The sequence below is a fragment of the Alosa alosa genome, chromosome 1 (genome assembly GCF_017589495.1).
Source record: "Alosa alosa isolate M-15738 ecotype Scorff River chromosome 1, AALO_Geno_1.1, whole genome shotgun sequence".
Classification (NCBI taxonomy): Eukaryota; Metazoa; Chordata; class Actinopteri; order Clupeiformes; family Clupeidae; genus Alosa; species Alosa alosa.
Window position 1 is genome coordinate 35,610,443 of NC_063189.1, and position 15,833 is coordinate 35,626,275.

Below are 15,833 nucleotides of genomic sequence, written 5' to 3' on the forward strand. Positions count from 1 at the left end.
GGGATCTTTCTCACAGCATTAAATTAGCGAAGAGACTCAAGTTATTAAATTAGTTTTGGTTCATTTTTGCTCAATTTCACTCATTGCCTGACTGTGCGTTTTGCAGTCATTTAACTTATGGACATTATATGAACACAAGATTATATGAACACTGTCCTACCGTTTTGCTTTATCCTTTTCATCTTCCTCCATCAACCCATCAAAAACATCATCCCTACAAAACAAGCAAAATACTAATCCTCAAGCTTTGCCTGAATGACAGTACAAGCTCACACATGTATAAGGAATTACAAGACTGAATGACACTGAGGCATTTCTCTCATTTCACCATAGCAGACAGATATATCTTCAAACAGCTATTCGATTCGAAAGGCCATTCGATTTCCTTTGAAGTCAATTTGAGTCATCTCCACAGAATAGTGAGTATGTCTACGCATGAAGAGATCCACAGGATGTTCAACAGTGAAATGGTAAGTTCTTTTCAGGGGTCAGAATGTTCTCACAGCACCCACCTGCTGTCAATGCTTGCGGTCATCTTGAGTTGCTTCAGGGCTGCCTTTATGGAGGAAGACTCTTGAGGCGTGAGGAAGACATTTGCAGCAGTGCCTACATGGACACACATCAACAACCTCTTCAACAATATCCTACAGAGACATCAAACACACAAGTGTAGCTGTTTGTTATGCTGTACTCATCAATAACACAAGTTTCTTAGCAGTATACTGCTGCTCAAAGGTAATAATAATGTTTGTACGAATGTGATTTAAACCCGTGTGTGTGTGGCAAAAGTAGGGGGTTTTACCACTAGGCAGCTGCAGCGTGTGTGTTTTCTTGAGATGTCCCACTCCACCTTAGGTTAGGGCTAGTAGCCTACTTGACTTCAGGTAGAATAGATTACTGCCAAACATTCCGGCTTCTTTTCCTTCAATAACGGCAAGGATGATTCATTAGCCTCGTTAAGCCTAGTTTTTTTTTTAAATGTACAGCAGATGTTGCACAAATAACTTGCAGAAATACATACATAAATAATTGTTTGATTGATGTTTAACTAATGTTGCTGTAAACCATTCCTGTAACCAATAATAGGCCAAGGACTATAGGGCAAATTGAATCTGACTAATTTAAGTTCAAACAAACAAAGTTCACACGGAAGTGTTTAATACAGCTAATGACTCACCATTACTGAATTAACGTAGGCATATCAGACCTCAAGAGCAGACGCTTAACGTTACATTATTTCTTTAATGTTACCACTTCGCAACATCTGTCTTCTCAAGAGACCATGGGACAGCAAATTCCTTGGAACTTGAGGTCGAATGGTATTCTACAGAGAGAAAAGCAAATGTTTTAGAACAAATAATTTCCTCATTAATTGTATTAGTCTGCTGTCCAACCATCATGAAGTCCCCCGCTAGTGTAAACCCAGTTCCTCTGTAAGCTCACACAAAAATCAACAGAGGCATCAGTAGTGGCCAGTTAGCTTCCTAGCTGCATGGGCTAATGCTAGCTATACCTTACATGGACGATTGTAACTCCATGACATCGAAAGCACACCATTTATGTCAGTAAAGATGTATAGTATGTAAGAATTGCCACGACACACTAAAAATGATATATCTGCCTGTAATGAGTTTCAAACAACATATGCTAGCTACCTAGCATGTTAGCATGCGTGTCCCTAACACAGGACAGAAGCCCGAAGCTGGCACGCATAACGTTACAGTAGGTTAACATATAGCGATTAACATTATGTAGCAGTACTGCGTTCTAAGGGGGTCCATATTATGCGATCGCAAATGCATCAAAAATATATCATAGGCCCAAATAGTATCGCTGTTAGATGTGGCTCTAAAATGTATAGGAGTCATACATTCCGTAGACATACAATATCAGCGCATTGACACACATTCGCCCTCGCACTCACGACCCGCTCATAGACATTCACTATGCTCGAATGTGGGTCACCAGGCCTTGTGTATCTAGCTTGCGGAAACTCCTATTCGTCCCTAGTGTTTTCGGTAAGTCCGCGCCCAAATACATACGTCGAGGAGTTTCTTGCTCCTCACCACCACTGAATAAAAATCTAAGAATAACACGGCAACGTAGGCTATATCTGCTTACCTTCTAATACCTTAACGTCGTTGATTATTTAGATCCGGGGCTGCAAAAGACTTCTTCTCAAAACAGTAGGCCCACTTCTCTCTGCATTTTCCAGTCATGCGCAATGGTGACAGTAGGGCGCACTATTTGACAAACGCAGGACTCAAGGGTAGCCTACATGCCTCAATAGTACGAACAAGAATCTTGGTGTCTTGCCTAACATGAGAATCAAACCAACTGTTGCAAACATCGATCATAGGCCTACTCATGAGTTGATGGTAGGCTATGACTAACTTAGAAATGAAATACCACGGGAAACATCCCTCTCGTGAGCGCCTCACGTTTTGCACTGTGTTGTAATGTAGCCTAATAGGTTACATCGACCAGGCCAGTGACCAGCGTAGTCCTGGCAAAATCGGCACTGCATTTCAAAAAGAGGAGCAAGGCCTATTCCATCTCGACATGCCAATGCTATCCCCTCATTATAGGCTACTTCTTTTACAGATCTGTAATCTTGTTATCTTTGTTAACATTGATTCTGTTTTTTTGACGGTAAATAAATAAAAATCTGTAGGCTAACCTATTTGAAATAGTGGAGGTTTTTGATACAGTTGCATTAAGCATGTTGAAATGGTAGCCTTCAGGAGCTGCGCTGCGCTGCGCAGTTGCTTGAACGGCCTAGGCCTACTTCAACTGTATCAGACTGTCTGTATCTCACTCGGTTATGATGTTGTCACTAGCCATTTAAAATATTTCACTTAAAAACTATGAATTAGTTTAGGCTAATTAGTCTATCTAGGTCGTCTCAAGGTCACTGATATTCACAGAACAGAAATTACATTCTCAAAATAACACGGACACACCTCCAAACTACTTGGCAATTGTTCACAACAGAATTGAATTTCTCATTAATTTCATCAAATTGCAAAGGTCTTAGTAGGCTACATGTCTCAATGTCTCAGTATATCTTTGCAAATGATTTACAGGTAGCCTCCATATAGCACACCAATTTCCAAGTGAATAGACCTTATTGGTCTAAAGTTTAGACATTTTTTGGAGAGAGAATCAACAATCAGTTCAGTCACTCTAAACGGATTGTTGATTCTCTCTCCAAAACATGTCAGCATCATTTCATTGCATCACATCACATACACTATAGTGTGTTCAATTGTCTAAGATAACTATATCTCTATATACATAATTATGAGATAATTACAAGTTAACTCATAATTACGAGATAATTATCTCGTAATTATGAGATAGTATGTCAATTATGAGATAATTATAGTGCGTGCCTGCGTATGCCTGCATGTCTACTTTGTGTGTGTGTCTATGTGTGTGTGTGTGTTTATGCGTGTGTGTTTGTGTGTGTCTGCATCTCTATGTGTGTGTTTGCGTGTGTTCATGAGTGCGTGTGTGTGCATGCGTAGTGTACAGTCACTAAATGTACACATATTAATTTACTGTAGGCTATGGTCCCCCATGAATGGAATTCCACGAAACTTGCATTCAGAGGGTGTCATAATGATACACTTCAAATTCCGTGCAGTTTTGAAACTGTCAGCCAAAGATACCTGCGATTACAATGCCTCGTTTGCTTTTTCATTTTTAACTAGGTGGCCCTATACATCACGAGTGGATATGGCCCATATCCACTCGTGATGTATTAATATTGATCACAACATTAACAAGCTAGTGTCTAGGAAAATGAGTGTTGAAGAATGCGTGTATGCGTCAATGTAAATGGTAGTATCAGCATGTAAGATGAATAAGTGAAAGGCAATGGGGGAAAATAGAAATAAAGAGGAGAGAAGGACTAACGTGCCAGTGTAAGTGCCTGTAAGAAAGGAGGAAACAGTGCCTACCGAGAGAGAGAGAGAACCCCTTTTATAGCCCCACCCAATACACAATACAATATTAGGTGCACCTAATAATGTAACTAGCCTAACCAGGCCCAGCCCTGCCCGTGAAGTGACAGGCCAGACCTGAAGGGGGCACAGGGGGTCGTAAGAAAAGGCACACATCTCTTTATATTTATAAGGTCTCACAGTTGATTGAGTGAAAACTGCAAGCCACGAGCAGTGGTGGACATTATTTGAGTACATTTACTCAATTACTGTACTTAAGTTGCTTTTTCATGTATCTGTACTTTACTTGAGTATTTCAATTTTGTTAAACTTTTTACTTTTACTCCAGTACATTTCAAGGCCAAATATCTGACTTTTTACTCCACTACATTTTGTGACAGCTGAAGTAGGCTACAGCTGAAGTTCCTTTTGGTAAGACTGTCCAGTGTACTTACATGTATATTTTCTATTAAGACAGCTAGGCTTTAAATAATGGTCTTGCCTATGTTATTGTATCCACTATTTACTGTACCTTGTTGACCCCTTTTCACAATATTTATGTTAAAATAACTAGCCTCTTGAAGGCATCGAGCAAATGATAGACAATCTGACACTATCAAACACAAAAGGGAACATCTTGATTTGGTCCGAAAGTGTAAAGCATGGAGGAGAAAGGCTCAATAAATGCCTGTCTGTGCCGAATCATTTCAACAATAGTAAATGCAACTGTATTAAGTCATAATACATTTCAGGACTTTTGCTTTCGATACTTAGTTAAGAACAAAATTATTTATACCCCTGGCAAATATTGATGTAATGTTGATTTTCTCTAATATGTTTGTTCTGACTGAAAATGACACTGCCACATGGCAATAGATTGTAAGACAATGTGGTAGAATCATGGAATGAATCAATCAATCAATCATGGCTTGGCACATATTATAAAAAACATTTTGAGAGCTTTGATTTGCAAATAAAGATGTTTCTATTGATTATTTAAAAAGGGTATGAATAATTTTGGACACAGCATTTTTCATAAAAAATGCTAAAAATGCTAAAAACGATTATTTGTTTGATTCCATGTTTCTACCACATTGTCTTACAACCTTTAGGCATGTGTCAGTGTCATTTTCAGTCAGATCATATTGGTCAAGAGAAAATCAACATTACATCAATATTTGCCAGGGGTATGAATAATGTAGCTGTAAGTACATTTGAAGGCAAGTACTTTTGTACTTCCACTCAAGTGGAAATGTAAAAAGAGGACTTTTACTTTTACTGGAGTAACATTTGACAATGTGTATACTTTCACTCAAGTACAGGATTTGTGTAGGCCAACTTTGTCCACCTCTGGCCACGAGGTCGAGAGAATTTTCCGTAGACCTGCGAGACAGGGTTGTGTGAAGACACAGATCTGGGGAAGGATACAAGAAAAGTTCTGCAGCATTAAAAGTGCCCAAGAGCACAGTAGCCTCCATCATTCTCAAATGGAAAATGTAATGTGAAATTGAGGTGCTTACTAGCCCACCCACCTCATTAACTTTACAAGTGTTGTGATCAGGCTTGGAATTTCACCATTCTGGGGGCAAGGCCACTTGGCCTTCAGTTGGGCATATTTGGTGGGGGGCACAAAGGCCACATGTCAGGGCACCAAGGCCAAAGTTAATACAGTAGTAGGTTATAAAAATGATCAAAGTTTTATTTAGCCTATTCACTGCAGTAGACCTGCATCACTGTATGAAACATTACAAAAACATGAAACATGACATATTACATAGAACTGTAAATCATCTGATCATCTAATATTTACAGATATCTAGGCTATATAACATTTATTTTATATTTGGCCTGTTATAAAATCATGTATTGAACAATTTAACCACAGCTCAACTTTAAGAAACTCAAATAGCCTAGATGCATGCTTAGCATTTTGTGATCATTAGGCTAAGGCTACTTTCACAAACTCAGTCAGCGGTCCTCTGATTTACCAATATCTAGGCGATATTTGTAACATTTATTTTGTATTTGGCCCGTTATGAAATCATGTGGAACAATTTAAACACATTATGAAATTTAAAGCCTAAATTTGCAGACATCCATGCATGTCGAAATTTACTGCAAATTTAAAACTGGATTACTCTGGAACGGCTAACTGTACAGGGGACTGCTTTACACCTTTGTGTTCGGTAAGGTCTGCTTTTTATTCTGATATATGGTTTGTCGTGTGTTAAAAGAAGGGTTTGTGAAGTATTCCACCGAGATGAATGGGTTGGGAGAACATGGGACGCAAAACCTTCAGTAGAATGTATGATTAAATTGAATTATATTATTTACTTTTCTCGCGAACCGTTCAACTCAGCAATTATCGGGCAACATCGTTTAAAAGCTGAGAAGAAGCTCTTTCATGTGATACTTGTGATGTCTGTGATGTCTACTTCGCGAGTAGTTCAACGGAGATGAATGTGTGAATTTGGACGCACTTTTTCTTGCACTGTCACTTTCTCCACTGCGTAAAAGACTAAATTAATTTGCGCTGTGAATTCTAAGCTTATTTTGACAGGCCACAGGCTAAATAAAAATCGCTATTAGTAGGACGCGAAGCAGAATATTGAGGGGGTCACCAAGGCCACCGTGGCCTGTAAACCTCTGATTTTCAAAGGGGCCTCACGGCCAACGCAAGAGGCAACGGGCCGCCGTGAAATTCCTACCCTGGTTGTGATATAATGTAGCATCTGAGCCAAGTGGTTATTTCAGAAATGGGTTGTGAATGGCCATTATCTGCACAACTATAAAATGTCTTGCTAATACTACAAACGTGTCTTGCCAACATAATGCTGACATTCATTTGAGATCTTCCAGATCCTGAAGTTTGTTCTTAAGGCTGGAATCCATCTGATATCACAACAGCACTAAGCCTTGTGGGTGCCCTAGACGGTGTTTAAGCCTCCATTAACTGGTGTTGTTTACATCTCTGGTGGGCTATATCATAAACAACCCTCCCCCTAACCTAAACCGGGGGTTGTTCCCAATACCAATCCTTACTCTAATCGGTTTTTAGTATTCCCAACATGGCTATCCACCCCCACCTCTAACTCTTAGATCATACAGAGTTTTTCCAACATACAGTGAGCTAATTAGTTTACATCTTTGCAATCACCAACTGCGAGCACTGATACATGATGCTGACTTGTTAACATGTATTTTGATAATGGACACTATTCTTCATTTTCACAGCGTTGTGTCCATATTAACCATGTACCATCAAATTGAATGGAAACAGGCAAATACATGACAGCACTCTGTAAAATTGATTTTGAAATGCAAAAGTAATACAAACACATACTCCTCCTGCACAAATAAACCTTTAAAGTAACACATGGAAAACAGCTGGGGAAAAAAGTGGCCATAGAAGGACTTGTGTATTTAGAGATGGGTTTTCATTATAGCCCAAACAGACAGCTGACTGAGGAAGCCATCTCCCCACAACCCCCTTCTGTTAAAAAGAAACTGACTTTCAGGACCACGGGAGAAAAAGAACACATTTTTCTGTCTTCACTTGGTACAAGCAAATTATGGGTAGATATCTCTGATATGGGTAGATGATGGGTAGCATCTCTGTGGAAGTCATAGGAGACTGAAATAATCACATCTGAGTCCGGTTCATTTAAATCATTTTTAAACCAATCACAGGAACACATACAAACTGCTGAGAGGAGTGTCCATGAGCCCATCCGATTGGCCACAGTTGGTACACAGGTACAGTAAATACTTGCTGTCAATCACTTTTTTTCTCTCTCTGTCTCTCTCTCTCTCTCTCTCTCTCTCTCGCTCACACACACACAGACTCACACACACATATACATACGATCATATGCGGGGCAGTCACTGATGGAAGTTGATTTCAATTCTGACCATTTCTACTTTGCACTGAAATGGGTATAAACAAAATCAAGTTCATTGGTTCATAAGCATTATACCTTCTTACAGTGGCTAGTTCCTAATAGTGGACATTTTCTAACACAATCATTTGAAAAGATTCCAATGTTTCAAGAGAGCAAATGCATTACAACACTCTGTAAATTTGATTTTGAATTTGATATGCAAAAGTAATACAAATATTTACAAATGTGAGATTTCATTAAATATTGTAAAAAAAAGAGAGAAAAGAAACCAACAAGAACAAAACAAAATTCTAAAAATGGATTGATACATCTTCATGGATCATGCGTACATCTTAAAAAGAAAATTGTCTGTTATGAAAGAGCAGAACAACAGAAACCAAGCAACATTGCAAAAACACTTCTGTACATTTAGCTTAGACACAACAGTATGGATCATGTGATGTGACCCAAACATGCACTTCCACAGGCAGACTTGGAGTCTATTGCATCCATGGATTCACTTCTGTAACACTTTCACTATATCAGTTTGTGGGAAGCTAATGTAATAACTTGTTAAAATCATGATCATATGTATATATATAATTATTGTAATTATACATTTATGGTATAAAACAGTTATTACGTTTGTGGGAAGTTGTTATATTTAAGGGAGTGTTATTTTAAGCACAAATATTTTATTTGGTTTTGGTTCATTATGTTTGTGGGAAGTTATTAAGTTTGTAGGTGTTATACACCTCTATGACTTTATATGTTGTTATACAGTACACATGACCATGCTTTAATGTTTAAGTACTTCATAATTATTGGACGTCAGTTTGTGACTTTCAAGCATCTATTTTGGTGTCTCACTATGAAATACGCAGGCCATGGGGGTGTACTGTCCACACAGCTTGCGCAGACTACGATAAGGCACTTCAAAACATGCATATAAGCTTTGTCAACTGTATCCACGTTGCTTGCGTGGCCTATGAACCAGCCCTGAAGCATACACTGAATACACAAGTGTGGCGCCCCGACCAATTCGGAGAATTTCATCTCTTAAATCTCCAAGGACTTGTTCTTGTGCATTCCAACTACTCGTGTCGATCCTGTTTGAATCACCCCTCATCACTGCACTGGCCACTCATAGAGAGTTGATAAGCAAAGCCTTTCAGAAATGTGTGCATAACATTCCCTGCTTGCATTAGCTGCCAAATCTGCCTCTGAAAGAATGTACAATTACAGAAAAGGAACCAATTTGGACCAAAAGGGACCAATTTGAGGGCATTCTTTAAAAATAAAATAAAAATAATAATATAAAATAAACAAAATAAACATAAATAAGACATGACTGGGAAATAAATAAACAAAAATGGGCATTGTTGGGGCATAGGTGCTGAAGAACATTATTCAGAATTCAAGGTTTTGCTGCATATCTGGCAACAGCAAGATCAAACACATCATTAGGATTGATATCTGTGCCTCAGTGAATCTGAGGTAAAGCAGTGCTATGCTCGACTCTTCCAGCTCAGACTGGCAGAACCAAATGCCAACCAAAGTACTATTACAGACGAGGCTTCTGTTGTAAGTTCACATTGGCTTTCCCCAGCTTGGTGAGTCAGAAGTACCTGTGTACTGTATATCTTGCTCACCTAAGGGAAACGGACACTTTCAATTTCTCAGGACAAATACCTAATCTGTTCACTCCCAACTCGATAACTGTAACATTTCCTACATAGTTTTCTTGACAAAACACTGACAGCTTTTAGAGATGTGCTGCATGACAACTCTTAAAAAGAGAGAGATGAACCGTCACAAAAGGTACAGCATCACTGATGTTACTGTCAAAGAAAAGAAAAACACCAATGGTGGTGGTGGGGGGCTAGAGACCTTTTTTTAAAAACAATCCTTCATTTGGCCAGGGAGCCTTGAGAGTCCCATTTCATTTCAGGCCTTTAAACACTGAACAAAGCTGCTTCCCTTGGATTTTGGGGGGTGTTGCTGATGCTGATGTAAATAGCATGTCACTACACAGTACAATACTTATAGCCACACACAGTACAATACTGACAGCCACAGTTTAAGCCAAGAGAGAGAGGGGGGGGCAGGAATCAGTGCAGTACAATAAGACAAGGGAAAAAATAACTGCTTACATTCACAAGAACAAGGTTGTGTTGGATCAGAACACAAAGACCAAAGTGGAGCACTGCCTTTAAACAGAGTTGACTCTCTCTCTCTCTCTCTCTCTCCTAAAATCCCTGTTTAAGGTGACCAACAAGAGGACCACACGAGGACCTGAAGTGACATTTCTTGTTCCTTCACTCTAACTCTCTCACCCGACCCCTTACTAACGCGCGCGCACACACACACCCGACCCCTTACTAACGCGCGCGCACACACACACCCGACCCCTTACTAACGCGCGCACACACACACACATACTTTACAAAACTGTACAGGCTCATCATGACTTAGCAAATACATCAACCAAAATGACCCTACTTTGGTTTTCTCTGAGAAAAAATATTTTCATTAAAAACAAAATCAATACCAACTTGTATTTTTATACAAATACATTAACCTATATTGTGAAAATCTATATATGTTCTATATGTTTTCATTTTTCATCAGGTTACATTATTAAAATACTATATAAAGTCATACAAATACTTCATTGTTTGCTGTATGTAGTATGTATGATTATACATCATCAGCTGGCAAGGAGGGTATATTAATCTTTGCTCGTGTGAAGTAGGCCATCCTCTCCCTAGACAGAAAGACAGAGAGAGAGAGAGAGAGAGAGAGAGAAGGAAAAAGAGAGATAGGGAGAGAGAACAAGCAAGAGATGTGACATTCCAAGGGTCAAGTTCAGTACACACAGTTTGCCGGCAAGCTATTAATCATGCATTATTACAGTCATCGGTACACACTCTCTGGAATAAAGAGTTTCACTGTGACCTGAGATGTTAGCCCAGCAGAGAGAGGCGGCTGGCCCAGACATTTCCAGCACAGACGTGTTGATCTTTCATGTAGTGATGAAGTGGGCCACAAGGCAAGCAGCACTGCCCTGATCTGACAACTGAGCCAGGCCAGAGGAGCCTTAGACTGCAGTGACGCTCTTCCACCACTGGGTGGAGCTTTGACACTGCCATCATCAAGCCTGATGCTCACAGGTAGAGACTATGCCTCAAAGCAGGTCAGAACGGAGGTGGCAGAGTGCCAGCCAACCAACAGACAACATTGTGGTTGTTTGGAGCTAGTGTGAGTCGGACATGTATGTCTCATTCTGAAATCCTACAGGATATATCACATTGTGCAGTGTGCCTGAGCTAGCGAGCTAGTGTGAGTCTCCATGCTAAAATCTCAAGGGATCTCACACATTGTTCAGTGTGCCAGAGCTAGTATGCTAGGGTGAGTCTCCATGGGATCTCTCACATTGTGCCGTGTGCCAGAGGTAGTATGCTAGTATGCTAGGGTGAGTCTCCATGGGATCGCTCACATTGTGCCGTGTGCTTGAGCTAGCATGCTAGTGTGAGCGCGAGTGTCCATGCTGAAGTCCCATGCGATATCTCCCACTGTGCAGTGTCCCTGAGCTGAGCTGAGCGGGAGACTATTTTGGCTCACCTGAATGACTGAACCTGCAGGGGGACCTTTTGGCTCTGCTCGCGTAGGCGGCACACGTCCTTGGAGGCCCTCCGCATCAGCTTCTCCGCCTTCAGCTCCTGCCTCTGCTCCTCCTTAGAGAGCTCGGCCTGGACGCAGGATGGGGGGAGAGAAAGTGTGAGAAAGAGAGAGACTGTGTGTGTGTGTGTGTGTGTGTGTGTGTGTGTGTGTAGGGGGTTACATCAGAATAAAGCCATCAAAAGCAATAGGCCTGAGGAAGAATATACACTCTTAACTACTGCAAAAGTTAACAGATCTGCCCAAGTTTCCTTTGCAGACCGTCTTTCAAGACTAAGTGAAGGTCAGTACAAAGCTGTACAAAACCCCAAAACACAGACAGAAGACATTAAAACCAGCACATAATCAAGGCACATGGGAAAACACACACCCACACACACAGAAGTTAAAAGTAGATGAAAAACAAAAACAAAAAAAAAACGTGAGCCCTCAGGACATGGCGAGATTTAAAAACCACAGCCTTCGCAAAAAAATCAATACGACAATCTTCCAAAGACAAACAAGACGTCTGGCACCGGTCTCTCAGTAGAGCCCATCAGTACCACGGGCTCTGGCTGGCCTTGGGCTTCAACAAGTGCCTCCCGAGCGTGGCTACCTAAGACAGACACACCTGCTGGCGGTGGACTCTGTCTTTCCGCTGCAATCCAAGCACTCTTTCACTGGGGGCTACGAGATCAACTCTGTTTACGGGCGAGGCTTACCATGCTGAAAAAAACAACTTAAAGATGCTAGAGAGGCCTTTGAGGACGGAGAATGAAGCAATAATAGGGTCGTTAAGAAGAAGATTAAAATGTAAGGAGCCTGATTAGCTGAGGAAAATGTACACAGGAGATGAAAAGAGAGACAGATTAGAGAGGAATATAGAGCCCTGGCACCTAAGCCTTACAATATCCAATGGCCAACTACCTGCAATTTCATTACAAGATAACTACCACAGGTCAGACAAAAAGATCTCACAAACACACCTGTCTCTCGGCCTGCTGCAGCAGGCTGTGGAAGCGCTGGTCCTGCAGCACGGTGGCCGTCAGCGCGCCGCGGCTCGGGGCACCCGTTGGGTCAGCCTGGGCGTCCACGCCCCCGTCCCTCAGCGCCTCCATGCGCGCGCGCAGCTCCCGCAGCGTCTGCAGCTCGGCGTTGAGCCGGCTCTGCCGCGTGCGGGAGGCCTGCAGGTCCAGCTCCAGGTCCAGGGAGGTCCGCGTCGTCTGCGTGGAGCCCACGCCGCCACCACGCGCTGCCGGCTGGCACAGCGTCTGGACCGACCGGGGGAGAGGAGCAAGTGCACACCGGTCAGTGTGTGATGTCAATGCAAAAGTCAAAAGCTTCACCAGCCGATATTGTGATGAGAAAGGTCAAAGTTAATCCAATTTGACAAATGGGATCACTCAATATTCTCTGGGGGAACTACAACATGACCATGAACAACTTAAGATATAATTTAGGATTTTTGTGTGCATATTACATTTGCTTACATATCCTAAGGTTTTATTTGTCTCACTTACCGAAATGGCCTGCCAATGGCCCTTTAAAAATTCAGCCATAACATTTAACACACAAACACACATCAGATGGATGCGTTTGACAAACACACTCACCACATGTGAGTGCATTATTGGATGACGAAATGTGAAAGGTCATGGAACTCGTTGAAGGTGCTTGGGCTAATCACACCATAATTTATAATTTATATAAATGATATAATCGCGGCTATATATAAGAAATGCAATTACAGTGTACAATAGACAAGACAAAGACAATGGCTCAAGGCACTGAACAGATGAAAGCTCTGCTTGCCAAGGACTCTAACAATGCTGTTCTTTCTACGTACAGAAATCTAGAACATCTAATCTCAATGGAGACATCTTAAATAGTTCCACACAGACTATCTTAAGTCACAATTATGAAAGTTTTAATGCTAACTGCAAAGAGTTGGTGAGTGTAAAAATCACATTACCAGAACACTGGTTAGGCCCTGCATGCGTTTGGTCTTGGGATGCTCAGTCATGTTTATAGGTTTTCTACACATGTAAGCCACAGAAAATAATTTGAACCTCTAGTGGCTAAACAAGACGGGGAAATAGCACTTCACATACCCGCTTGATTCGTAGACTGCGGCGCTCGGAAGCGTTGCGAATAAATGGTGACCTTTTGGATAGTGTGGAGCTGTCACTATCGCTCCGGTTCAGCTGCAAAGAAATAAGGAGTAAAGATTGATTTCAAACTCAACATGAAGTGAGGGAAATGGGACTGCACGGTGTGAGCTGTGTGTGTGTGGGCTGCTGGTAGTGGCGTGTTGTGAGGACAAGCTTGTCAAGTATAAAGCTGATCTTTAGTACAACGATCACTAGTAGAAGAATTAGGGGGATTTCTGTTCTCTGTGTGTGTGTGTGTGTGTGTGTGTGTGTGTGTGTGTGTGTGTGTGTGTCAGTAAGGGGTGCCGAGGGGACAGCAGCCACCCCATTACTGTTGACAACCTGAGGCCTGCCTGCATGATGCAATGCTGGCACTGGCAACAGACATCACTCGGCTAGTCTGCTGGTCTTGTCCAGACACACTGAACAGTGAGCACAGTTGAAACGGCTCCACATACAGCATGCGTCCCTTCATCTGATGGCCAGCACAGCAGTCACCAGTTTTTGAGCAAGAGCATAATGCTGATCAGGTCTTGTGGAGGAAAAACTCCAGGTTTGACATTGCTTTTAGTGTTATTGAAGAAATCATTGCTATTGACCACTGCCTGAAGTGACTGCTTAGGCAACACGTCGAGGAGTTGTAAAACAAATCACATTCTGACTGGAAATGGATCAGATATGACGACATGTCAAAACTGGGCTGACTCTGAACCGGCATAAGTGACAAGTGGAAACTAGGGCTGGGCGATATGGCTGAAAACTGTATCACGATATAAGTATTTCATATCAGTCGATATCGATAATTATTTATTTTTTTCAATCTATTTCAGATAAGTACCAGAAGGGGAAAAAAGTTCAATTTAAACACTTTTATTTTAAACTTAACCAATTCCTCTGATTTTAATCACCTCAGTTATCAATCAAAGCAAACAGAGAAAAGAAATAGCAACACAATCATGAAAAACACTCAAATAAATAAATGTGCACATAAGTCTAAATGAAAAGCAGCACTGCTTGAAGCCTGGAAATATTGTAAACAAAGTAGCTTAATTTGCTAGTTTATCATAGTCTACTGGTAGACTGTTCAGTTTCCCAACGTGTGTTTAAGTTTCAAATACTTTTTCTCCTTGGGACAGGCCGTTTGAGTCTTGGAAAATACTTTTCCATTTGCATCAGGATTGAGATGATTAGCAGTCAATTTGAATGCAACAGTTTTGAACAAATTCGTGCAGCGTACCTATGATGCTAACCGGATTTAATAGCAATTTAGCAGTCGTCTTGCACGATTGTGAATGTTTGGATTACATGTGCATGCTGAGGAGGGATGCGCCTGTTGAGAGGGAGAGAGAGAGAGTGCGCAAGGGACAAGGACTCATTGAGTCTGTGTTGAGGTAGGCCTACTTCTATCGCCTAGGCTACTCTGGTCGAGTTGCACATATAGCTACAATGCAAGATATTTTTAGCCTATTTATTTATGGACAACGTAAGGCCGGAGGTGTGTGTTGCTTTTAATTATCGAATGTTCTATCGAACGTATTTTTTATTTATATCGATTACATGTCTATTGCGATACATATCGCTATCGTTTTATCGCCCAGCCCTAGTGGAAACCAAAGAAAATCACATAGCAGGAGATCTCTACATGATTCAGGATGTAGTCAGTATGCAGAAGTATGACATAATGGTATGTATGCATGCATGGTGCTGATGTGTTTGTGTGTGTATATCTGTGTGTGTGTGTGTGTGTGTGTGTGTTTGTGTGTGTGTATTTGTGTATGGTGCTGATGTGTTTGTGTGTGTATATCTGTGTGTGTGTGTGTGTGTGTGTGTGTGTGTTACCCTGCAGATGTACTGGCTGCGTTCTCCCGGAGAGAAGGTCTGCGAGCGCAGGATCAGGCTGTTCCTGACGAAGCCTCTCTGCTGCCGTGGGCCAAGACACGACCTGTCTTTGGGCCGCACCGCCACCCCCTCACGCAACGCCGCCTCCGTGTTGGTCTCCTTGTCCACCTGCGCAGAGAGCAACAGGATCACGACTTTTTGACCACTCCATAATGGAGGTGATGCTCCATCGTGCTTAAAGAGTGTGTGAGTGTTCTGGAAGTCGAGTAGTTTGGTTAAGCTTTGGCTGACTCCAATCTGCTGATAAATTGGAGTCCAAGACCTCCACATAGATTTCACACACATGTTTTGGGGGG

General features: G+C 41.5%; 2 protein-coding genes across 2 annotated transcripts in view; both read right to left on the minus strand.

Annotated features, from left to right (window-relative positions):
• The window catches only part of clockb (clock circadian regulator b), a 28,646-nt gene extending 26,373 nt beyond the window's left edge, over positions 1 to 2,273 (minus strand). Inside the window, exons 1-5 of the mRNA XM_048251586.1 lie at positions 2,122 to 2,273; positions 1,178 to 1,324; positions 803 to 922; positions 513 to 644; positions 161 to 214 (exon numbers count right to left, since the gene is read on the minus strand). Of these exons, the coding sequence (XP_048107543.1) occupies positions 161 to 214; positions 513 to 622 (164 nt within the window). The 5' untranslated portion in view covers positions 623 to 644; positions 803 to 922; positions 1,178 to 1,324; positions 2,122 to 2,273. The remainder of the gene's footprint in view (positions 1 to 160; positions 215 to 512; positions 645 to 802; positions 923 to 1,177; positions 1,325 to 2,121) is intronic.
• A 5,391-nt stretch (positions 2,274 to 7,664) lies between these two features.
• Positions 7,665 to 15,833, minus strand: part of LOC125303180 (protein WWC2-like) — a 55,709-nt gene continuing 47,540 nt past the window's right edge. The window contains exons 19-23 of the mRNA XM_048256753.1: positions 15,478 to 15,645; positions 13,600 to 13,692; positions 12,475 to 12,759; positions 11,453 to 11,580; positions 7,665 to 10,595 (exon numbers count right to left, since the gene is read on the minus strand). Of these exons, the coding sequence (XP_048112710.1) occupies positions 10,529 to 10,595; positions 11,453 to 11,580; positions 12,475 to 12,759; positions 13,600 to 13,692; positions 15,478 to 15,645 (741 nt within the window). The 3' untranslated portion in view covers positions 7,665 to 10,528. The remainder of the gene's footprint in view (positions 10,596 to 11,452; positions 11,581 to 12,474; positions 12,760 to 13,599; positions 13,693 to 15,477; positions 15,646 to 15,833) is intronic.